Source organism: Phoca vitulina, unplaced genomic scaffold (genome assembly GCF_004348235.1).
Source record: "Phoca vitulina isolate PV1807 unplaced genomic scaffold, GSC_HSeal_1.0 scaffold71, whole genome shotgun sequence".
NCBI lineage: Eukaryota > Metazoa > Chordata > Mammalia > Carnivora > Phocidae > Phoca > Phoca vitulina.
Window position 1 is genome coordinate 9,599,462 of NW_022589774.1, and position 25,792 is coordinate 9,625,253.

Genomic DNA, 25,792 nt, shown 5'->3' on the forward strand with positions numbered 1-25,792 from the left:
ACACAGTGTTGGCCCTGCATAAGACAACAGAATCTTGACACAACCTCATGGGAAGTAAGAGAGGTGAGCTCAAAATGACAAAGGCTAAATTTCCTGTCAGTCCAAGGGGCTGAGTGTCCAGAGCCAAAATTAAGTTGATTTACAGAAACAAAGGAAATGTCCTATTTCTTGGATACTTTCATTTGTGCCCTGAGATTTATATCCACTAGCTTCCTGTATGAAAATATGCAAAGGATTTATCATCTTCATAAATTAGCTCTGATTCAATGTCATTATTATAACAGTGTCACTCCTACTCATGTGCATTCCAATATGCTTTCCTGGGGCAGGAGGGTGGGGTGAGAGGGGAAAGGAATGGAGTCATGCACAATGCTGGTGTTGTCCCAGAGAATGTATCTCGTGCATGCCTATCAGGTGGCATACATTTTGGTGGGCAAAAGACAGAACCAGTGTTCTATGCCTGTCTCATTCTGACTTGTTTACAGTTTGTTGCTTGCATCCCTAACCACGCCTGGTATAGAACCTCGGACATAAGGAGATGACATAGCACAGCAGAGGCTGGACTAAGACCATCTGTGAAGAAAAGCTCTGCCGGCTCAACAAGCCATGTCACATGGAGCAAGTTTCCTAATCCTTCCATTTTCTCATCTGGGGATAATAATATTCTTACTCCACAGGGTTATTGGGAAGAGGAAACGTGATCATTTTAAGGTGCTTAGCACAGTGCCTGTCACGTGGTAAGCTCTATTAATGGTAATTGTTATTACCAGCTTGTATTACAGTAGGCATTTAAAGACGCTGAATGAATAAATGAATGACCTATCTCAGCGTATTGAGAGCAGAAAATTCCCAAAGAAATATGGAATTGGCCAGGTGATCCTCCACTTAGGTGCTGCTCTGGGCCAAATATGGCCACACACTTTGTTTTTGCTACTACCCCTCTGGGGCACACATCACACGTCCTGAGGAGGTGGTAAAGTACTGTACGGAGTATACCGTCTCACTTGGTGATCAATCGCTGACATTGGCAAGAACTTTGGCCACGACCAAGAATATACTTTGTCGTGTATTTTCTTCCAGAAATGCTAACTGTCTTCTGTGGGAATCGCAATTTTGGACTCAGCATTAGAATAAATCAATTTCAGGAATAATGGGAAATCAAGAAATGTGTATCCTTCTGGGGATGTATTTAAAACAACCCTCACCCAATAACTCAGCAGAGCAAACAGTTGGACAGTAGCCATTTTAAAACGTTCAAATTTTAAGAAACAGTGTTGATAAATTCCTTTCCAAATATTCTCTAGGAAAGCTTCTGCAAAGAAAAATGATGCATGTATGTTGAATGGCTCTGTGTTGCCTTCCCACCACAATTCAAAGCAAGAATCACAAACGTGTCATGTTTTCACACATCTTTGGGCCTTTGCCCATGCTGTTTCCTCAGCCTAGAATGTCCTCCACACCCCAGCTCATGCTATCCCAACCACCCCCCCAATCCTAGCAAATCACAGAAATATAGCACAGAGGTTAACAGCACGGTTCAAATCCCATCTCTACGTTTCCCCAGCTAGGTGACCTTGGGCAAGTTATTTAACTTCTCTGTGAGTCAAGTTCCTATGGGGATGATAACTGAACCTAACCTTATAGGGTTTTTGGATAATTAAATAGGCAAATATATGGAAAATGCTTAGAACGGGACAGTTCATGGAACATAGTAAGCACTACACAATTGATGTCATTCTTATCCTTCAAATCCTAGCTCCAGCTTTAAACCCTTGGGAAGGTTCTTTCATTCCCTCCTGGGCAGAGTTACATATTTCCTCCTCCACGCTTGCCCTAGTCTCTACTGTAGTATGTATCACATTCAATTACAACCATCAGTGTGTGTATGTCTGCCTTGCCACTATGCACAAATAGGAGGAATGCAAACACCAACACGTTACCTTGAGAGTCTCCAGGCCTTCCAACAGAGCCATGAACATGAGAGATGCACGGTAAATGTAAGGTTAACATATGAATGCATTAATTAAATGTTACCTGAGCTTTTTGAGTTTCTCATGCAGTCAGTATGTTCCCATCCTTGCATGAAACTGTTGAGTGATCACTGTGGCTGGGTGTGCTTCTAAAAGCCAAACGAGGTAAGGTTCTGAGGTGCCTCAGAGTTTGTATGCTAATCATTGGCATCATAACAATTCATCATTAGCACCATTAACAGAGTGGGACGATGTGATCACGGAGACAGCAGAGGGACTCGGCCCAGCACAGGGTATGTCTCGCGATGAGCTTTAACATTTCCCCCAGCTGCTCTTAGGCCCTGCATTCCTCCAGCGCTGCTGGGACACGGGACAGGTCACAGTTCTGAGGGGTGATGCGGGAGTGCTTAGTCACAGTCTATCTGCCAGTGGAGAAAAGGCTTTGGCAGGAATGTGATCCGAGGAGACGCTGAAAATAGCAAGTCCATCGCAGGCCAAGGGAACTTCCTCTTGTGAGAGTGGGGAAAAGGGACTGATGAAAGAAGCTGCTTCCTGGCAGAGGGAAGAAAACATCCTGTCTGAGCTGGACTGAGAGAGAGTAACCAAGGAAAGTTCTGGCTGCCTCGGGAAGGCAGGGAAAGCACTAGATTTGGAATAAAAACAATCAAGTCTTAATCCTTCCATTTGGTAAGCTTTCCCCTCTTCAAAATGGAGAATCAAATGAAGAAAACTTTAAAGCACCATATAAACGTTTAAGACACGATTCAATAGAGCGGGAAAAGGCTCCTTCATACACCGACTCCCAGGAGGGGCTCCCACCTGAACAGAGGCCTCTCCATCTTCACTCTAGGGGAGAAAGAGAGGTCTCTGCCTCCTGTTCATTTAAATTAGCAAGTTTTAAAGAAGTTTAGAAGGACACGTTTCAAGGTTTCCTTGGGATAAAACTTTTTATTAGGAATCTGCCTTTGCTTTATTGTTTTTTGGGGTTTTGGCCAGTATAGCTTTGAGATATATGAAACTAAACAGTGTGATTTATGGTCTACGTGGAGTTTTCTTACCTTAAGAGCAAACATTTACAATGCAAATAGTGGCGTGCCTCCAGCTAGCTAGAACTGATTTTGCACATGTCCTCCCAACCCCATGTTTTGTGACATCACATTGGTAGCTTGAAATTAGCCATGGTGGGCGTATTTCACCCTGGCAACTGACAAATGCTGTAAATTAGAGGGGTTTTTTTCCACTCCAAAAGCTGGCTTGCCAACACACCACTCACTGAGCCCAAAAGGCCTCAAGAGTCCTCCAGCCATCACTTTCTACTCCAGATGCCACAAAAAGATGACTGCAACCACACACACAAACATTGGATGGGAAACATTACAGAGATACATCACTATGCAGATAGAAACACAAAAACAAAGTGAAAACCTTGGTAAATTAATTGTACATTCCTTCCACACAGGGTTCTGACAATGAGGTGTCAAGTTTTTTTTAAAACCAAGAGTAACTATAATATGCCAGAGAATTTTGAATCAGGCTTATCTGGAGCCACAAATGAATATACTCAAAAGACATATTACAGCTGGAATTCAAACATCTCAATTGCACACTAATATAATGATGGAATAACCCACTTATCAAAATAGGAGATCTGTCATTTGTCCCAGTGAGCGAATGTAGTGTTGCAATTATAATCCTGTAATGGTCACTGAATAATAATGGTCAAGTGAATGAACAGTCTTTGTTTCCTCCTACATGTTTTATCTATTCTCTTAACGTTTAGATGGACTGTTCCTTTTCTTCTGGAACTTTAAACATTATGCTATGTTCCTAAGGCTGGCAATTGTGATAGAAGAAGCACAGATTAAGTGCTTGATGGTTCTCAGAGGCCTTTTTCAGAGCACATCCTGATTAATGCTTACACACACCCTCTAAAGTAAGGTGCACCCATTTTCAGAGAAGGAAAAAGATTTCATCATGATAGTAAGAGCTGTGGACTCTGCACCCTATTGTCTTCATTGCTACTGACCATTAGAAGCTGAACATCATAGCCGTCAACACCACAGCCATTAGAATGACGACCAAACCGCCCCTGCTTCTTTCTGTCACTCTTACTGGACAGCTCAGGACAAGAGCTTGTCTCATGTCCACATACTAAGTCTCATGTCAAGATTTCAAGTGAACCAGCATCTGGTCTTCTTTTGGCGTCTGTCGTAGGATGAAGATCCTCCACCTAGCAAGACTCTCAAAATGGTGGCTTCCCTAAACAGAAGAGAGTTCAGATTCTGGACAGTAGATATTATTATTATTATTACCACTACTATTATGGGCATCTATCCTATTCATGGCAGCTTATTATCTTTTTTGAATCTTCCTCCTATATTTGGGGAAATATTCAAATCATGAGTCATCACCACTCCAACATAGGAGTCAGAATGCAATCTGCAATCTTAGCCTAATTCAGGCACATGCATTAGTTACTGCCCATCAGGGACCCCATCATAAGCTACTGATTCAGAGGTAAGCAACAAAAGGAAAGAGGCTCTACATGGACCTTCCATTTTTGCATCTTCACTGGTGAAGGGAGGCAGAGGTGTCTGGTTTTTTGTGGTGACTGTTTCCCAGGAATTACAGTAGTATCTTTCTGATGTAGAAGCAGAAGCTGTGGAGCAGCAAGAGTTTCCTATCAGATCTGTGGCTTGGTTTGGGGTATTGTACGCCAAGACTTAGCCTCAAGCCAGTTTTCCAGTGCACTCAACAGTTCTGTGATCCACCTGATATTTTTTTTAAAGATTTTATTTATTTATTTGACAGACAGAGACAGCGAGAGAGGTAACACAAGCAGGGGAAGTGGGAGAGGGAGAAGCAGGCCTCTCACCGAGCAGAGAGCCCGATGCGGGGCTTGATCCCAGGACCCTGGGATCTTGACCTGAGCCGAAGGCAGACACTAAATGACTGAGCCACCCAGGTGCCCCCCACCTGATATTTTTTAAATAAAATGCTTTTCCATTTATTCAGCAAGAGTCATCCTCTGTTGCTTAGAGAACTCTGACTAATACAGGAACTCTAATACAATTATTTTTCCTATTTCTCAGGTATGGAAATTGAGCTTTAGGAGGTTAAACTGCTTACGATCACAAAGTTAGTCAATGAGAGAGCAAGGATTTGAACCAGGACTATCATAACCCAAAGCCCACCTCTAAATCAGAAAGATTATACCACAAGACCATAAAACTAATGAATCAGAATTGAGTTGTTGCTATTTTTTTAAGTTAGAATAAACGATAGAAATCTATAGTCTCACCTGAAGTTCTGAAAAATAAAGTGTCATAGCAGAGGCCACAACCCAAATCTTCTGACCTGATGTGCTTTCCATGGTATCTCTCATCCTCATAATCCTGCCACATTTTTGCTTTATATATTTTGAGATGAGTTTTTTACCGTAATTGAGTTTAAGAATATTATACAGGGAGGAGGTGACCGATTGTTTCTTGCATCCCACACTTTCCTTGTGTATTCAATGTCCATCTTACCAAATTATATTCCTTCGTAGCTCTTTTAGCAAGAGTCTATTTTTAAATTATTTATCAGAAAATGCCTTTATTTTTTCCTCATTCTTGAATGACAGTTCAGTTAGATATAGATTCCTAGGTTGAACATTTTTCAACACTTTGAAGATACTATTTCATTGTTTTCTAGTGTCTGTTGAGGCTGATAAAAACTTTACTATCGATCTACTTGGCCTACATTTGTGATTAATCTATGTTTTCTAGTTGTTTTACTATTTTATTTTTCTTTAATAATCTGCAGTATCAGTCCACTGTGAGGTTTGTTCCAAGTTATCTTGCTTGGGACATGCTTTTCATTCTTAGGACCCTTATCTTTCATCAATTCTGGAAAACTCCCCATCATGACCTCTTCTAGCATTGTCTTAACCTCTCTGCAGAGTAAACTGCTAGCTGTCCTCTCATAGCCACTGTTCTCTATTTCCTTTGGGAGAACTATCACTTTTTTTTTTCTGGGAACATAGATAGAACCTCTCCCTGCCTCCCTAATGGGTCTGTGATAGAAGTGCTATGTGTATCTTCTAGATAGTGCTTTTAAAAGACACAGGCAGCCATGACCCTTTTCCCTTCCTTGCAACCCCCCTCCCCACCACCGCCACCCCTGCTTAGGATGTAGACCCAAACACCAGAGCTAAAGAAACCATGTGGGATCCTGAAATAGAAGCCACAGATTAAAATAACAGAGCTGCTTACTAGCCCTTGGCCTCTAGACTGTTATATGGGAAATAAATTTCTATCATCTTTAGGCCTTTATATTCTAGGGTCTTTTTTTTATAAACAACTTCTATTATATCTTAGCAATTATACCTCTGTTCTCTCTACTCTCCCCTTTCCTTATGCCTTCCTTAGCGTGTGTGTATGTGGATGTGTGTGGATGTGTATGCACGCACGCATATGCACACGTGACCTCATTCTAACCTCCATTTCTCTTATTCATGTTCATATTTTTCTACCTCATTATTTTTCCGTGCTACATTCTAGGTGAATGTAGTCTTGGTTCTTTCTTAGAGTTCACTTGTTCACTTCAGAAGTCTAATGTGGCATTTAATGGGTCCCTTTGAATTTCTAATGTCAGCAAATACATTTTCAATTTCTATACTTTATATTTGATTCTTTTTCAAATAAACCTCCTCTTTTTTCATAATAAGCTATTCTTTCATTCTATTCCTTTATGTCTTTGACATTCAAAACACACCTATATCATAACCTCTTTCAGATTTTTTTAAGTTAGCTCAGTTTTGGGGTAACTAACTTTCCTATTTCCAGGTTCCCCAACAGGGTGATTCATTTCCTCATTTGGTTTGTAATTTTTTATTAACACTTCATCTTCAGCAGGACCAGTTATCCCAATGGATACCTGTGTGATAAGTTGTAGAAATACCCCTAACACAGCAGTTTGTTTGTCTCTGGTGAAATTCTGAGGTTTCAAAGTCCTGGACCAGTTTTTATGGTAACTCCTCAGGCTGAAATTTCTATATCCCACAGGTTATATAAATTTGAATCCTACATTAACTCATGGTAAGGCCTGGGGGACACTTACATTTTCCCACCAACAGCCCAGATCAATTAAAGCTTCCTTTCTGCTTCCCCACAACAGTTGTGAATGTTTCCCCAAGGTAGTTACAGTCAAGTAGTTAACACAATCCCTTCATGGATGAGGCACCACCCCCCTCCCCACCCGGCCCCCAGGGTTTATTGAGAGAACTCTGTCATGGAGTTGTCAGATGAAATACGGAACACCTGGCTAAATTTGAATGTCAGATAAACATTTTTTAGTATAGGTATGTCCCATTCAACTTTTAGAACATACTTATATATATATTTAAAATGTTCATTGTTTATCTGTACTTTTATTTATTTTTTTAGCGAGAGCGTGCATGTGGGGGTGGGTGGGTGGGGGGACAGAGAGAATCTTAAGCAAGGAGGGCTTGATATCAAAACACTGAGATCATGACCTGAGTCAAAATCAAGAGTCTGACGCTTAACCAACTGAGCCATCCAGGCACCCCTGCATCCTGTACTTTTAAATGCTAAATCTGATAACCCTAGTCACAGTGCCCTGCCTAAACTTGGCCTTGGGGCCACATATCCTGTCCCTACATGGCCTCAATATCTGAGCCTCCAGACTCTAGGACCTACATGTAGCTCCAGCCACGTTAGCTACAGTTATCACACTGGCTCTGAGTTCCTTTTTCATACTAAGAATAAGACTATTATCCTTACTTTTTTCAAGACTGGTTATATATAAATATTTGACATTTCTGCCACATTTTATCTAGGCTTTCTATGTGGCAGTAGAGGGAGGAAAGGCTTGTCCATGTCAGCTCAGGCTGCTATTTGTCACAAATATTTCAGTTGAGCACTATACTATGCCATCCAATGGAAAGCCTGGAGCACAGAGGGGTTAATTCACCCAAATTAATTGAAAGATGAGGGAATGTGCAGAAACAAGTCCTTACAACTTGTACTCTGGGGATGCTGCTCATTTTGGCAAAAGGAAGTTTTCCTACAGGATGGATTCTTCAAGAGAAGCAAACATGTCCCAGTTTTAGCTAAGGTTTGGCTTCCCAAGAACCTGGGCCTCCAAGGATTTCCCCTCTATTTGGGAAGCATAGGAAAGGCAGTAAAATTCTGACTTTACTGCACTTTATTTTCACTGGGCCAACTACGAGATGAAAAGCTAGATGGGAAGGTAAAAATAGAAAATTATTAACTAAAAGGGGTTGAAACATTTATATTTTAAGACCTTAAATTAGTCAAAATCTAGAAAATGGAAGACACCAAGTCATCGGATGAGAAAATACAGTGCTTTTGTATTGAAATCTTTCGGAGAAAGGCCCCTTTCAACATAGTTCTAAATAAAGTTCTCAGAATTGAAGAACAGTATTTTGCCTTCACTTTAGACACGGAAAATCCCCTGGACCAAAAATTCCAAAATCCTTCCCGGATATTTTCCGATGTTTTTCAATAATTCCACACCCCCCACATGGTTTCCAGGCAGGGCCTAATTTAGCCTGGACCCAAATATTCACCAAAGATCTCAAATCCAGGCTTTTAACATATTCTCAAAATGAAATTTAACTTCCTGGTTTCGTATTCTCTGGGCTAAAGGTACTGATTTCCTCAAGATAAGCATTTTTAGAACACAACAACTTTTCAAACTCTGTTTTGGTACATCTATATATATATATATTTTTTTTTTTTTTTTAGTATTCCGTAAGTCCTAAAAATTGATCCATGCCCTGGGCTTTTTCTGCCCCCCTGACAGGCTCTGCTGCTAAAAATTCATGTTGTATAAGCCTTAAAGAGTATGCATAACTTTCATTATCTCCTAGCTTGATGTGAGTTCATGAAAATAATGTACACAAGGAGTTATTTATAAAATAGAAAAATGGACTAATGCTTCTGAAACTTGTCTCTTGGCCCAGAACTTCTTTGCTGCATGGGATCTGCCACTCTAACCTACCTTCACCTCCATTTCTACCTCTACCTCCACCTCCTAGGTCTGTAGGAATCCTCCCAGGACAGGTCTACTCCACTTTAAGGAAACTCACTGGTTGATGACAGTCCAAATTATGACCCTCCAAACTTCCAAAACAAATCAGAGAACCATAGGATTTTTAATACATGTTTTATTTCAGAGTAAACCATGTAGCCTGGAAAACATTTGGAAATTTCACAAAAGCATAAAGAAGTGGAAGTAACATATATCTTCACCATTGAGATATGTTTCTCTGCATAAAACAGATGTTTCACAAAAATGGAATCATACTCTAGGAGCTGTAGAATTTTCTTTTTTCGCTTATCTATATATTGTGAACATTTCCCACCACATTCAATGGTTTTGCATGGTAACAATGTAGTGACTACACATTCCATTTTTACAAATATGTTCATTTATTTCATTATTCCTCTATTTGAGAGCATTTAGATTGTCCCCAGTTTCTCTCAACTCTGTGATAACGATCCTTGTTGAAGAGTTATTCTTGCAGTCAGCCATGATTACATCGTTAGGATAAATTCCCAAAGTAAACCTGGTAGACTGAAGAACAGGCACATCTTCAAGGTCTGAGGTACCCACTGCCAAGTTACCTTGCAAAAGGTTTATCAGTCCTGCCACTAGTATACAAGAGTATCTATTTACCTGCTTCAAGGAGTCTTGCATAAACTAGTAAGTGATTATCTGTCATGCAAAAGTACTTTTCATTAATGAAAAGAATTTACAACGTGATTTCTGTAAACACAGAACTCTCCTAGTCCAATGTAGAACATTATTCAATTTAAAATATGATTTTAAGTTTCTGTGGAAATATTCTGTAACACAATTAATAGAGAAAATAAGTATTTCTCTATTTGATTTTTGTTTTAAATGGTGAATGCGACCTCTCAAAGAACTCTTTCTCTTTCCCTTTCTGCCCTCATCTAGACTGAGAAGAGATACCAAAGTACAGTACAGTTATTCTGCTGTTCATCCATCCTCTATTTCGTATTCAGTTTCCCATCATGCACCGGATAAACACGGCAGCCCTGACATGATGAGAAGTCTTCCCTGAAGACTACAGCCCACACTCATCCATCCCTTCACTGAACTCCTATTATACTTATTGTCTGTACCACACAATTAGCACTTTATTATATACTGTCTTGTTCTCTAATTGTCTGTACCACACAATTTAGCACTTTATTACATTCTGTCAGATTCTGTAATTGTGTCACGAATTTTTGCCTTGTCTCTCCACCTAGATTACAAGCACCAGGGTGGCAAGGGGCCCTGTCTGGTGCTGCTCTGGCATTCCAAACCCTGCCCTAGGAACAACAAAGTGGGCTTTCGACAAATGCTGAGGGCTTCACTGTTGGTGGGTGAGTTGGGAGAGGGGTAGATTGACTTTGTGATGGGCTCTAAGTAGGTGGAGCTATGGCAAACGGAGACAGGGAAGGCGCTGAGTGGCAAGAGGCTCCATGCTGTGGTCATTCCCGCCACTCCCCTTCAGTACCACCTGCTCTGTCAGCTAGCAAGTCATTTATTTTCCAAGTTTTTCTAGGTACATAGAACAGGGAAACCAAAACATCTGACCATACAATACCCATGAGAATCACGTTTTTCACTGTCACATTCTCCAACGAGGGAGGCACTGCTCTGCAGAGAAAGAGGTCATGCTTTAGAATGAGAGAGACTTACCACCTGTGTGACCATCCATACATTGTTTAACACCTCTCCCTAAAATTAAACCCTTGTTCCTCATCTCTGAAAATGATTCCAATGACTGTGATTATTTGTGATACTGCCACTGAGTATCCAGAAGCCCGTTGGAATATTCTTATTTTTTCTAATTTCTACAAATGCCATTCCTTGAGGTTAAGTGTTTAATATTGTTATTATTACAATAAACATAATTAGTACCTCTGTTAGTGTCACACGCTAGTTGAAGAGTGTCTGCCCTGCCTGTGATTCATGGGTTTGCTTCCCAGAGAATAAAGTCAGGTAGTTACACAATTTCTTTATTTTTCTTGGTCGAAGAGTCGTTTACACTTAGTGGTCTATCACATGACATCAGACTTACTTTTAGTAAATAATAAGAGAGGAAACACCCAATATCCAGCATTAGCAGATCCATGCCTCAGTCTGTCACTTTTACCTCCGCTGTGAACATTTAGGTGACTGGAGCACTGAGTTAACCACATTTCTCTGAATTTGGGATGATACAAATAAAATGTTCTGTCCCTGTATGTCATCTGCCTTTCCCCTTTCTGATCAATGTTTTGCCATACTGTACCCTGTCATGTTTTTGTCCTTGTTTTTTCAATTGGCAGGTGCACAATACAATGTAACCAGTCAAATAGTTGTTCAACATGCTACTCTCTCAAAACAAGACCAATGCAAGCCTCTCCCAGAAGTGCCGCTCTCCCCTAAGGACCCAAGGAGCCCAGAGAGCCCTAGATCGATATTTTGTAGGGTAGGGGATGTCCCTTTAAGAACAGCTCCCCTCCCGGGCGCCTGGGTGGCTCAGTTGGTTAAGAGACTGCCTTCAGCTCTGGTCATGATCCCAGAGTCCTGGGATGGAGCCCCACATCATCGGGCTCCCGGCTCAGCAGGGAGCCTGCTTCTCCCTCTGACCCTCTCCCCTCTCATGCTGTTTCTCTCTCTCTCTCTCAAATAAATAAATAAATAAAATCTTAAAAAAAAAAAAAAGAACAGCTCCCCTCCCTGTGTGTGTGTTGCCTGGATGTCCCTCTGGTAAAGACGAGAGGTTTTCTTTTGCATATCTTTGCAAAATGAGTGTTTGATTATTCTTCAAGGGATATTTACCAAGGTCTGCCACGTGACAGGCAGGAATGGGGTGCTGGCCATACAAAGACAAATACCACACAGATAGGAGCTCATACTTGAGGAGCCAGCAGTCAAACGGGGAAACAGACTTGCCAACAGATAATTACCATGCAGTGAGATAAGTGTGCAAAGAACATGTGTGGCCAGCCCACCACAAAGGATCAACTTTGTTTGATAAATCTAAGGGAACAGTTGACCTGGTTAGGAGTTGATTAGACTCAAGGAAGCCACTGCTTAAAGACGGTTTTGTGGCAGCCTTGGGTGGAAGAAAGGAGGACAGGAAGGGAAGCCTTGGGGTGGAAAGGAAAAAAAGGCCTTGTCTCCACCTTTGGTTCCCTGCCTTGGCTCCGTAGGCTCATACCTGAGCCCTGTGCAGGCAGATCCTTCAGACGGGGAGGGAGGGGGCTCAGTGAGACACTGAATACACGTCATGCTGCTCTGGGGCCTGGGTGACAGAATGTGGCGAGGCAGAAGAGAAAGGGCTTCTCTCCACACCTTCAGGCACCAGGAGAGAGCAACCTTGGCCGAGTGGCTGTGGCTGAGAGGAGACACTGCCCCCCAGTGGCTTCACAGCAGGGGACACCAACAAGGAGCTCAAAGCAGAACAGCAAAGGATGGAAGGGGGCCCACTTCAAGTATCACCCTGCCCCTCAGACCAACCTCGGGGGGAAACGTGGAGGCAGGGGTGGTTCTGCACGAGGCAGGCAGAGGCACAAACCGATGCAATGTGAGTTATTACCATGGTTACAATAACCATGACCATGCAGGCTGATGCTCAGGTAAGAGGCAGGGAAGCGCACGTTCTCCATACACAAGAGTTGTGTGGACACAAAAAAAAGCACTTATTTTCTGGTCCTGAGAATAAGCAGAGCAATGTCTATGCTAGTTAGTAATGAAACTGACGTCTGGTAAGGTGGAGAGACAAGAGGTGCAGGATAAGTAACAAAAGAAGATTGAGACAGCAACGCTGAGGACTGGGGGTGGGGACTGAGTGCTGGTATAAGGGGGTCAGCCAGGGGAGCAGAGGGGTGTAAGCAAAGCTCTGGGTGGGGGAGCTTCCTGCAAGATGGCACTAAAGAGAGCAGCCCCGAGTCTGTAGGCAGACTGGAGTCGGATGACTAGACAGAAATGTCCAGATCCACATTCTAAAAATAAGACTTATCCCCTGAGCCAAACAAAATTATATTCGATCTCCGAGTCCATGATTGAATAGAATTCAAACAACGAGAACAACCACCAAACATTGTAAACAGTACTAAAGGGCACACTGAAAAAGAAGTCTCTCTGAACCTCGATCCCCTCCCCTCCCAGGAGAAATGGCTGAGGATAAGCGCAAGTTGTTCAACTGTTGACAGATTCTCTAGATTGGTAAATAGCTGCTGCTTAAAGCCCCCTGAGTGCTGCCCCCCAGAATTTCAACCAACCATTAAAGAGTTACAGCTTAGATACTTGAGGATCTGCAGCGTGCTTTCAGATCTAAAGCCAGCAGCCATCCCTCTTCCCAGCACTGACCCAGTTGTTAAGTATTTGAATATCACTGTTATCCTCCCAGATAACATACCTACAGATACAGGTACCTCTCGACACACACCTTTTTTTTTTTCTTTTAATACAAATGGAAGAATTGAATAAATACTGTTCTGTACTTTTCTTTCTTTTTCTTTCTTTTCTTTCTTTCTTTCTTTCTTTCTCTCTCTCTCTCTCTCTCTCTCTCCTCTCTCTCTCTCTCTCTCTCTCTCTCTCTCTTTCTTTCTTTCTTTCTTTCTTTCTTTCACCTAGTTGGCCCACCTGTAAATGTACGGCCAAATATAGATTGTAGGCATTTCTTTCAGAGTTGACATAATTTAGCTGTAACTAAGATACCTAACCTGAGGAACAGAGCACAGGAATAACAAACTTTAGAATAACTTATGCGAACTTTGGGGGAGGCCCAGAAGAACCTGGTTGATGGGGGCAGTAGGAATAACATGGGAAGCTGAGTCTGCTAGTCCAAGACAGTAGCGCCTGGATGGCTTGGGCAGTGGGTATGAGGAGGGGCAGGACCAACAAAATTTCCCCCAAGCCCCCACAGAAGCCATCTGAGCTCCCGCCCCCTGCTACCAGCTGACAGGAGGGGCCCAAACTTCCCTGAGCCCAGACTGTTAGTGCTTGAGTTCAGCTATTACCCAGAACTGAAGCAGCCTTGGGTGGAAGCAAAGGAAATTTCAAGTTGCGCTTACCTCACTGAACATGTTCCAGGGAGTTTTCCCTTCACTCAAAAAGGACATAAAATGAAAGTTCTTCATAAATGAGCTAAAATATATTTCTCCCAAGAGCTCCATCTTCACCTCAAATGCTGAAAGGAAGCACAGAGTTATATTCATGAGGGAGAAAATACTTATAAACTAAACTTGAACTAGATTTTTTAAAGCATCCTCTACATATCAGAAAGTCAAGACCACTGAGTGTACTCTTTTCATAGCCATATTTACCTTCAAAACCCAAAGAACTAGTTTATGGGGGACTGAATTTTCTATGTCTGATTTCTGTGTGATTTTCCATACATCATTTTTTCATTATTTTAATATTGAGACAGAGATTACAGAAGCATGTTTAAAATTGAAGATGTCCGCTCCATAGATTTTTGGGAAAAGGAGGCTAGGGAAATGGGGTCAGAAAAAGATTACCTAATATTTTTATTTTTACTGATATTCCCAGAAACTTTCAGTTGGGGAAAGTCATTAAACAAGAAAGCAATTTCTGCTGACAGACTGTCACCTAGTGGTGAGTTTTCACCTAATTCATAATATGACCAGCTTCTGAGCTTCGGCATGTTCTTGGAAGACATGTTTATTTCTCTTTGAGATCCCTGGGGAACCTTATAGAGTGCTGTCGCAAGTAAAACAGACTCACTTGGGAGAAAGGCTCTTTCCTTTCTGTCCGGCGGCAGCCATCAGCTCAAAGGTAGGCCAAGATGGGCGCTTACAAGTACTTCCAGGAGCTATGGAGGAAGCAGTCCGATGAAATGTGCTTCTCAGGGTGTGCTGCTGGGAGTACCGCCAGCTCTCTGTGCTCCACAGGGCCCCCCGCCCAACCTGGCCCGATAAAGCAGGCAGGCTGGGGTACAAGGCCAAGCAAGGTTATGTCATATATCGGATTCGTGTGCGTCGTGGTGGCCTCAAACACCCAGTTCCTAAGGGTGCTACCTACGGCAAGCCTGTCCATCATGGTGTTAACCAGCTCAAGTTTGCCGGAAGCCTTCAGTCTGTTGTAGAGGAGTGAGCTGGACGCCACTGTGGGGCTGAGAGTCTTGAATTCTTCCTGGGTTGGTGAAGATTCCACGTACAAATTCTGAGGTTATCCTCATTGATCCATTCCATAAAGCTATCAGAAGAAATCCTGACACCCAGTGTCCCAGTCCACAAGCACAGGGAGATGCGAGGGCTGACATCTGCAGGCTGCAAGAGCCGTGGCCTTGGAAAGGGTCACAAGTTCCACCACACTATTGGTGGTTCTCGCCATGCGTCACGGAGAAGACGTAATACTCTCCAGCTCCACCATTACCGCTAATGTAAATAATGTTTGTAAAATTCTTACCTAATAAACAATTTAGGACAGTCATGTCTGCTTAAAAAAAAAACAAAAAAAACAGACTCACTTGTGTGCCTTCCAACAGCCTATAGGCAATACCTAATACAAGCCGAACATCCTTCAAAAGGAAGTTTTGCCTCTGTAATTATTTTAATATTGTCAAAGAAGACCTGCCAAGCAAAATTAATATTAACTTCCTTTTCTGTTTTCAAACGATGGCACCCTCATAATTCTCCCTTGCCAATCATTAAACTAGGCCCAAATTTTCAAAGTGTTTTCCAATTATTACGAGATGATAAATCAATGTGGAGATCCCACAGGCATGTCAGACCATAGATACAATCCAGAAAAGGGGGCCCAGGAGTAATTCTCATACCTATGAGTCTCCTTCCTTCATGAATGTTCCTCAATATAGCAGTATTCTGGCTGTCTACAATCCATTTCCTCTTTTCTGGTGACAACTGTATATATATAATATACGATGTAGATAATATATAATAAAAAATGTATATTTTTTGTATATTTTGCTTTCTTCCATTTCCCCGAACAGAGCTCCTAAAACTCTTGGCATTTTCTAAGAGATGAGAGCAATGAATGTCTTTTGTTATGTTAATAAGGTGACTTTGGGAAAGCACTTACGATGGGGGCTGGGTGCAAGGAGAACCAACCATGTGATTAGAAGGTTGAAACTTTCAGTTCTACCCGCAACCTTCTCCAAAGTTGAATTAATCACCAATGGCCAGTGATTTAATCAATTGTGCCTATGTAACGAAGCCTCCATAAAAACCCAAAAAGGAGGGCTTTCGGCGGGCTTCTAGTTGGTGAACATGGAGATTTTAGGAGAGTGGTACACGCGTACTCAGAGAAAACAGGGAAACTATGAGCCCTTTCCCCATCCCTTGCCCTAGGCATTTCTTCCACCTGGCTATTCCCAAGTTACATCCTTTAATAAAAGCCAGTGATCTAGTAAGTAAAATGTTTCTTTGAGTTCTGTGAGCTGCTGCAGCAAATTAATCAAAGAAGGGGTCTGGTTTATAGCCAATGGGTCAGAAGCACAGGTAAGAGCCCGGGTCTAATGTGGCGTCTGAAGTGGGGGTGGGGTGGGGAGAGCAGACTTGTAGGACTGAACCCTTAATCTGTGGAATCTGATGCTATCTCTGAGTAGATAGTACCAGAATTGAGTTAAATTGTAGGACACCCAGCTGGTGTCAGAGAACTTTTCATTCTTAGTGTGGGGAACACCCCCCACACCCTGAAATTGGTACTAGAGCATTTAACATCATTACAAGAAGGTGAGGGGAACCCTTCTGGGGAACCACCCTTTTCCCACATTAGTTCCGGAGGCCGTGATAGGGTCCACTGCCCTTTCCAAGGATGGAACATGTGACCAGTCTGATCAATTACAGTGCACTGTATCCCCCAAGCTCTTTCCTCCACGTCACTGAGTTTCAAACTTGAATTGTAGTGAACACAATATGATGTGGAACTCCAATATATTTTTTTAAAACAAAGGAGAGTTGAAGGGAGTAAAGGAGTAAATGTCTCCAAATCCCACCCTCTTGGCCTGCAGGTGGACAGGACTGCGCTCTGCACTGTAGGAAAAACAAAAGAATAGGACATGGCACCTGCCTTGAGCACCTCACAGTGGAGTTGCAGGACAAGAAATAAGAGCATGAAAAGTAATGATGATTAAATGATACTGTATAACAACAGAAGAAAGGTCACAGAGCCCATGCCACTTAGCAGACAAGTGTTAGAGGACTTCCGGCCAGCAGTGAGCCTTTTGCTGCCTCTTCTTTCTCCTAAGGCCTATTCCTTGTCTAATACAGCTCAGGTGTCACCTCCCCCAGGAAGACTTTTCAGAAACACTGTCCTGCTTCATCATACACACACATACATGCATACCCACACACTCACCCCTGTCCCCAGATTAAGGTCTTCCCCTCCCTCAGTGTTTCATATTTTTGCACAGGCATACATATTTTTAAAGATAAATGTCTTCCCCACAATTCATTGGAGAAGCTCTGAGTGTCTTAAGGGGTGAGGCTGTGATGTGCCCCTCCCCCATCCCAGTGAGACCCTTCCTTCCCCACCCTCTTCTTTCCATAGCTTCTTCCACAGATGTCAGCCCTGAATGACAATCAAGGCTCTCCCTGCCTTCTCTGGGTCCCTCCCCCAATATATTTCCTGCACATCAAATCCCATTTTAGCATCTGTTTCTTAACAAACCCTAACACATTACTAGAAGGCATTGCTTTATACTACCATATTTCTTTAAACAGTAGTTTATTCATTTAGCATATTGGTTTATTGGTTGACAATCTTAAACCTAATGTCCTATACCTTTTGGGTACTGAAATATTTAATTTTGCATATATTAAAGTGTGACTTTGAAAAAAAATTACTAACGTCCCATTGGGATATAATATTCTTGTCAACATTACAAGACAAACCTAGGATTTTCCCTTTCTTTTTTTGTAGGATAACATAGAGTGGTGATTAAAAGTATCATCTTCCAGACTACTTTAATCCAGATCACCGCTCAACTACCCACAGCCCGCTAGCCTTTGGCAAGTCACTTAAACTCTCTACGTCTCTGAATGGGATGATGCTTCCTCAACTGTAAAATGTGAACTTAAAAAATAGTACCCATCACAAAGGATTGTTCTATGAATTGATTAATGAATTAATTTCTGGAGCTGTGTGCAATGAAAGAACTTCTACAATGGATTTAAAAGCACGGTGCAAACTAGAAAGCCCTTTGGGAAATTTATTTTCTCTAAAGGAAATAAGCATCGACCACTGCCTTTTATGGAACATTGAGGTTAATTCACCTCAACAAGAGGGAGCTGAGGACTTGTTTATGGCTGTGTTTCTGATTTATTAGCACAGTACATGATATTAGAAAATAAACTCTTGACATTCCTACAAGTAGAGATACTTTAAAATTATTTCTCCCTTTCAAAACTCAACTGTTCTCCAGAATACGCAGGAAAGCTGCCACTTTAGTAACTAATCCGCTTTTAATATTCGTCATCTCCTTTGAGATGGCAGGCGGTGTTCTCAGCAAGCTTCTGAAAGAGCACACATTTCAAAGCCCACAACCACGAAATACCTGTTGCCGCAGGGCCCTGGACAGAAGTTAAGGCGAAAGAGAGCCCAGGGGGCGTCAGCAAGCGGAAGGACCCGCTGAGCCGAAGAGGAAGAGAGAGGCTTGCCCGGAGGAATCCAGGCGCACCGCAGCACGCGCGACGGGTCCCGAGGTGCAAAAGCTCAGGTGCTCGCAGTCCCGGCGCCTCACCCACACCGCCCAGGTAACGCCGAGATGGGGGAAACTGCACGCGTGCGCAGCGTCGCGGGGTCGCGGGGCGCGCGGCTCTGCGGGGGCGCGCCTCTCCGCGCGCCGCGGGCACAGGGGCGGGCCCCGCCGCTCCGGGCCCCGGGAGTGGGGGCACGTGGTGTGGGGCCGCGCCGCCGCCGAGGTGGCAAAAGCCGCGGCGGGGGCGCGGGGCGGCGCGCGGCGGTGCAGGGAGCGGCGGCGGCTGCCCCGGCGAGCGAGGCGGACCCGGGCGCGTCCGGTGAGCGCGGCTCCCGCGGGGTGGACGGACGGACGGGGACTACCAGCCCACCAGCGGATGGGGGCAGAGGGTCGCGGGGACGGGACTCGGGGCGGGGAGGGGGCCGGGGAGGGCCGGGGACGGCCGGGAGAAGAGGGAGGGCAGAGAAGCGGGGACCGTGGGGCTAGAGGAAGCGTGAACGCCACACCCTTCCGCCTGGAGCGAGCGTCCGCACCGCCGCGGGCAGAGGAACCACTCCCCGGATGCTTTCAGGACCGCGTAGCTTTCTCTAAGGCTCCTTTCCTCAAAGTGACCCGAGGCAGCGGTGGAGCAAAACAGACTTTAGCGATGGCATTTGATCCAACCCCTTCTATTTATGGGAACTTGGTATATTTCTGCGTTTTGTTTTTGTGTTTGTTTCTTTAGTTTCTCCATTTTCTCTTTCTTTTCTACGTATTTCTCAAGTCATTCACCATGTCCAGAGCTGCATCCTTCTTCTCCCCCAGAGATTTTTTTTCAACTTTGTCCTTTTTAAGAGGATTGACTTAGGCAACTTGAATTCTTTGCACTAAGTGTTGTCAGTGAACAGAGGTACAGGATTTCGAGTGTAATATCCCCTCCCCAGCGTTTCAGTGTTAACATTCCAAATTCACATTAAGCCTTAGGCTGGAGAACGTTCTAACCATTTGCTTCTGATACAAGCTATAAAGAATACCAAAGCTAGACATTACCAAGTTTATTTAAAATTCAAATTTTACGAAATAGCAACCATTATCTGTTACTGTTGTTGTGATCTTTTTGCCTCATCTCTTGCTGGAGTTTCAGTGTTCACAAAGTCAGCAAATTTTGTTCATTTAGTGTATTGCTCTGCAGATAGATTTTTTTTGAAGCTGTTCCTGCCCCCTGGTGGCTTGCACTGTAGAAGAAAGCCAAAACTACCCTAATAACTGAGGTAAAATTTTTAAGGAAAAGCAAGTGTTTGAGGGAATTTTGAGGAGTAAGAAATTATCTTCCTCTTGGGGGATCAGGGGATATTCTCTAGTTTTTCAGTGAATTTTTAAAGTTGGCTGAAGTGGGAGATAATGTCATTCCAGATGGGAGAGCCTCAGGAGAGAGGAAGCAGGCCAGACATGGTAGAGATGAGCACCATCAGTTGAGATCAAATGAAGAGATCTATACAGAGACCTGCACCAGGGAGTTTGGTATTTCTCCTACGGAAGCCAGGGGGAAGTTACTGCATTTTCTGAGCAGGGCAAAGGCAGGACCAGAAATGTCTGTGTTACCAGGAGATTAACCTGGCAGCCTATGTGGATTTGAGGAGGAGAGTGGGGATTAGAGCAATAATTCCCAACTCTGACCCCACACCCCTACAGGCTCTATGTTTTTGAAATTTTTTTTAACCAGATTGCATTTACATGCACTTAATAGTCTTTCTTTCAATCAACAGCATATATAAAACTACCCATCCAAGCTTCTGACAGTCCTAAGAATATCAATGTAGTTGCCCTAAGTATGAAATAAATACAGGTAAAAGCTCAGAATACAGAAGTATAGTGTGAGCAGCCTGGTAGGGTTTGAATTAGGAGACTTTTAGTGCTGAACCTAGCTGTTGAGAGTCTTATCATTTGTGCCTTCTTGAGCCCCTTTGGGCCCCTTGGACCTGAGGTTGTGTCCATCTGTCTAGATAAGAGGTAACAAAGGGTAAGTTCTGAGAGGGGCAGTAAGCAGGGAGGGAAGGATTGCAGGGAAGGAAGATAAGAGCATTGAAATGACTTAGTCCCTGAATGGACCAGAGTACTGAGGGTCAGAGAAGCAATACCAGTAAAAACGAAATGACAGGAAAGCAGGTGCTGGTAAAAATAATAATACTTGCTAACGTCCTATAGCTATCTGACAAGACTTCACAGTTGTACTTACTATGTGTCTGGCACTCTTGTTAATCATTCTATGATAATTAATTCATTTTACTCTCCACAACCCATGAAATATGACTGCTATTATTTACAGGAGTGAAAACAGACTCACAGAGAAGGTGAATAACAGTTCCAGGGCCGCCCCATTGCTAAGTGGTGATGCCAGGATGCAGACCCATGATGTCTGACTCCAGAGCTAGTGCTCCAACCCCTCTACTATAAGGAACAAAGGAAGAAATCTTGGGGGACAAGTTGGCAGGTATCTTGAGTTCAGTTGCTTGCAGGAGTGCCCGGTGAAGATATGCGGCAAGCATAGCATCCATCTCAGTTAATGTACAGACATTCCTCTGGGACAGACAGGGTCTGTGCCCTGGCCCTGTGTTTTCCCAGTGGACCCCCCCATTTATCTCTCAAAACCTCCCACAGGATTTTAGTCTCCTCTTCAAACTGGGAAAAGTCAGAGAAATCCTAGAATCCCGTATATCAGGTAAGGTTGCCCTTTATTGCCTGCCCTTCAGTGCAGAGCAAAGCTACTTGAAGTATTTGGGCTTAATTTCAGGAGCAAGTTTTGCTAGGGACATATCTGTTTGTCAGGGGAGGTATCAAGTTGGCTTTCTACAAAAGCAGTAAGTTTTGCCATACTGTGCCCTTTCATGTCTTTGTCCTTGTTTTGTCCTGTTTCTGGCTTCAAGGGTTCACCAGAGCCAGAACTCTTGGGGGATACAGAAAAAGTAGAAGATACGATACATGTACTCCGTAAGTTTATATTCCCATTTAGGGAGTTGAGATGAACAGTTAAAAGAACGAACAAAATGAGATAGTTTGTAATTATTACATTATGTAGGTCAAATTTAAGTGTAGCGGGCATTGGGTTTTTAAATATGCCAGTGACCTCAGAACTGTAATATACCCCATCTTCTCTGTTACCTATAGATATCACTGTGCTTGCTCTAAGCCAGACATCTTTTGTCTAACTGTCACTAAATACACTCTGATTATATTTTTATTTTCTTCTGCAGTTGTTAGACTTTGCATTCGTGGCTTTGAATTTTTATGTCTACAGCTCAAAAAACAGTAACACTTCCGTAACTGGTAAGTGGCAAAGCTGGAGAGCTGAATCGGAAGTCTGCCTGTGGAATCCAGGCTATGAACTAGGATACTCTGTTGTCTCTCATGCCTGTTTTCCACAACCTCTAGACTTTTTTCCACTGGCATGACAGGTGTACTCTCTGTCAGATGGTGAGGAATCCTTTTGCCCCAAATGAGTGGGGTCAGGTTGAGTCTCTGAGCAGTGATCTCCCTGTTCTAGAAGTCATCATCTAGCTACAATCTGAATACCTCACTCAGTTACCCACATATTCATCACTTTAATTGAAGAGAAGGTGTCCAGCAGGTATTTCAGTGCAGGAAAAGCAAAGGCAAATAAAATGTATTCCCTGTCCTGGGGAGCTTGGTCTAGTGGGAGAGAGGTAAATAAACAATCATGATAGAGTTTACATGGTTTACCAGAGGTAGGAAAACAGAGCAAAACTGGTCAAAATTAGAATATGGAAAGGATAGTTAGGGAAATCTGAAGATAGTTAATTAGATCACACTGAAGCCTTAAAACTGTAAGTACTGGTTTTAGGTGAGACTCTTGCTTAAAAGAATGAAGCTATGGAAAAAGAAAGGGATGTCCCTTTTGTCCTGACCATATTACAATTTAAGTAATAGTAATTTTTTATATATTTGACCTCCCTGAGTTAGATTCATTTTCTTTCTTGGGTCTGCTGTTGTTTACCCCTGCTCTTTGAGGTTTCAGACTGCCTGTATCACCGGTAGAGATAAAGTGGGAGGCCTTTCTGATAGTACTTTCCCGAACGCTGCTCCCTTCTTGTCTCCCCCTTTTCCTGTCTTTGAAAATGGTCACCTCCTCTACAGAATTAAGCTCTACATGTTACATTCTTTTTGTTTGCTGTGTGTCTTTGTGTACTTGTAAGCATTTTTCACAATTCTAAACTGGGAATGGACTTTGCCTGGGAGTTTTATCATTAATGGACATTCCTTGAAGAAGGAGAGGAATTACATTTATGTTTTGTAGACTTTTTTCAGCAGCTCAATGGCCCCCCCGAAGAAGAAGCTTCAAGGTCTCGTTGCTGCAACCATCACGCCAATGACTGAGCATGGGTAACTATCATTTGGGACCTAAGGGGAATCTGTTCTCACTCCACCAAAATGGACAGAAGTTCTCTATAGTAGCAGTCACTTAGATTCTGCACCTCTGTGGTACTCCTGCCAAATGGCCGCTTCTGTCAGTCATCCGTCCCCCGTACTGTCTCTGATCCCAACTCAGAGAAGAGTCTCTATATCACAAACAGTGCAGAAAGAGAGAAGGTAAGATACGGCATCTTGCCTTTCTCCCAGTGTCTATAGCTCCACAAAATAAATTCTCTTTGGATTTCATCAGAGGCCTGGCTTTCCCAAATAAGGCCGATGGAGTTAGATGAGGAGAATCTCATTTTAGCAGAATTTGCTTCTAAGCCCTGGCCTGGCCCCTCTAGATCCTGTCTCTAGATAGCTGCATGATTCCACCTCGGGCTGTTCATAGATGTGATGAAAATGTCCTCGCCTGAGTAAAGAGGGGAAGTTAGCTGCAAGTTGGACCCCTTAGTATGTTTACAGTCTCATTTCAACATGGGTTAAATGTTGGGGGCCTGCAGGAGTGGGAGGTAACAACAGATGATTGCTGAGAACTCATTACCCAGACAAGCACCCTAACTCCCAGGTGAACGTATGGCAGTCCCTTTGCTCGTACTCTCAGCTAACGGTCATGTGCCACACGTGTATAACCCCTCTCTGGACATTGCCATGGACAAAAAGGGAATTTATCCACCTGGATCTAAATGCTTTTGACCCCTTAGAGTGGTCAGTCTGCCAAAACAGAATTCTGGCTTCTTTAAGCTTCTCCTTTCTTTCTCTTTAAAATACAATGATAATTAAGCTGCATGGTGGAGTTCTGGGTGTTAAAGTGAGATATTCCATATAATGGTGCTCAGCACAGGGTCAGGAGGCACTTAGGTCAGTACGTTCATTTGAACCAGACAGGGATAAAAGGAAGATGCGGAATTTAAGAGATCTTTAAGAAAGGCTTTTATTTTTTTGGCCTTCTGTTGTTGAATTTGTAAACCTTAACCCTACCCCCTTTAAAATAGGTGAAATTTCTTTTGACTTAGTATTCTCATTCAAAGTTGGCCCTATCACAGTTTACCCTTAGATCGCTGGAGTTCAAGACCTCCAGTTTCTAAGTTTCATGAAAAATCCCATCTACGTCTAAATCAAATTCTTGCTGAGATGGCATTTAGATTACTCAGTGATTGGTAGCAATTTTTTTTTCTGTTGCTTCTCAGTTTCCGTAAGTCCAAAGAAAGACTGAAGTCAGCTCTTTGTTGATGTGTTAACCACTTGTTGGGCCAATAAAACAGATAAATCATGTGATTGCATGAGCAGGCAGGATTCACTTCCTGTTATTGAGAAGGATCCTATTTGCAGGCTTACAACACTACATCTGGTTGATGCTGCTTTAACCTTCTTAATCAGATCCCTCAGCCTAGAAGAGACTCCTTGAACAGTCTTATTTGTTCATTTAGGACTCACTGAGAGTTTTGGTGTGTTCTTCTTCCCTATTCTGCTGTTTTCCGGGGATGCCAAGCCCCACATATGAAGATAAATGACTCTGCTTTTCTGGATCCTTCTCCATTCCCCAATACCTCTGGCCCTGCTTCCTCCATTTCTCTGTTTCTTCTTCTTCTTCTTCTTTTTTTTTTTTATCCTTTTCCCTTCTAGGACTTTCTAGGACCTTCACTTTCCTGATGTGTGCAATCAAAATAAGAATGTATTTTTTTTGCAAGGGCCTTAAGAATTAAAATGTACAGGGACGCCTGAGTGGCTCAGTTTGTTAAGCGTCTGCCTTCGGCTCAGGTCATGATCCCAGGGTCCTGGGATTGAGTCCCACATCGGGCTCCTTGCTCAGCAAGGAGCCTGCTTCTCCCTCTGCCTGCCTCTGTCTCTCTCTCTCTGATAAATAAATAAAATCTTAAAAATATATATGTATATATTTTTTAAAATTTTGTAAAAAAAAAAAGAATTAAACTGTATGTCAGTACAGAGCACATAGTAGGCATGTAAGCTATATTAGCTCCCATATCTCCCACCACCTGCCCTTCTCATTCAAACATTACTGTGGGTACAAAGCAAGATTGGAGCACCCACTGAGAGCAGATGGGCATTTGCCTACTTGCCCACAGGGGAATGTGAACTTATGTTTCCAGGAGACAAAGAAGGGTCACATGGAATCGAATAACTGGAAATTCTGCCTGGTGACCTGCCATCATGGGAGTTTTCCCAACCTGGCTCATAAAGTAAGCCACAGTCTCCATGATTGAGAATGGCTGAACAAGAGCTATTCCCCTGCATCCTTTTTTCTTTATAATTCTAAGAAATACCCAAATTCAATTCTTGAATATAAGTTGATGTTCTGAAGTGGGGAAGTTTACAGGAAGAACATGGTTAAATGGATTTTAGTTAGAGTATCTGGGTTCTTGACCCCTAGCTTTACCACCAATTAGCTGTCTGACCCTGGGAAGGTCTTGTCACCTGTTAAAAGTTCTCTTTCATATTCTGTAAAGTGTTCAGCCATATCATTTCCGAGTCGCATTTGAATCCAAAGAGTGCAGCCCTCTGGTGTTATGTCATGAGGGTTATTGGAGTGATCCCAGGAAGAATGTATAAAGTACCTATAACCCCAGTCCAACCTGCACACTGCAGCCCAGTGAGCGTCTTCATAAATAAATCTAATTGTGTCACTTCACTCTTTAAGACTCTCTGCCGATCCCCTTTTGTCAAAGCCTTACTA

At 42.9% G+C, this 25,792-nt stretch overlaps 2 protein-coding genes and 1 pseudogene across 7 annotated transcripts in view; 2 read left to right on the forward strand and 1 right to left on the reverse strand.

Annotated features, from left to right (window-relative positions):
• Positions 1-2,043: 2,043 nt before the first annotated feature.
• Positions 2,044-19,716, reverse strand: LOC116624860. Its single transcript, XM_032393087.1, has 4 exons — positions 19,672-19,716; positions 18,547-18,973; positions 14,081-14,196; positions 2,044-2,522 (listed from the first exon to the last, which is right to left on the reverse strand). The coding sequence occupies exons 1-4, from the start codon at positions 19,714-19,716 to the stop codon at positions 2,382-2,384; spliced, it is 729 nt and encodes a 242-aa protein (XP_032248978.1). The 3' UTR covers positions 2,044-2,381.
• LOC116624826 lies at positions 14,691-15,891 on the forward strand (annotated as a pseudogene).
• The window catches only part of NPL (N-acetylneuraminate pyruvate lyase), a 46,838-nt gene continuing 39,714 nt past the window's right edge, over positions 18,669-25,792 (forward strand). For 4 of the 6 annotated variants that reach the window (XM_032393024.1, XM_032393026.1, XM_032393025.1 and 1 more), the window contains exon 1: positions 19,167-23,067. In XM_032393024.1, coding sequence (XP_032248915.1) covers positions 23,000-23,067 — 68 coding nt within the window. In that variant the 5' untranslated portion in view covers positions 19,167-22,999. Of the gene's footprint in view, positions 18,746-18,963; positions 19,010-19,166; positions 23,068-25,792 lie in introns of those variants that run through there. The other 2 variants (XM_032393023.1, XM_032393022.1) reach the window with 2 other exon arrangements.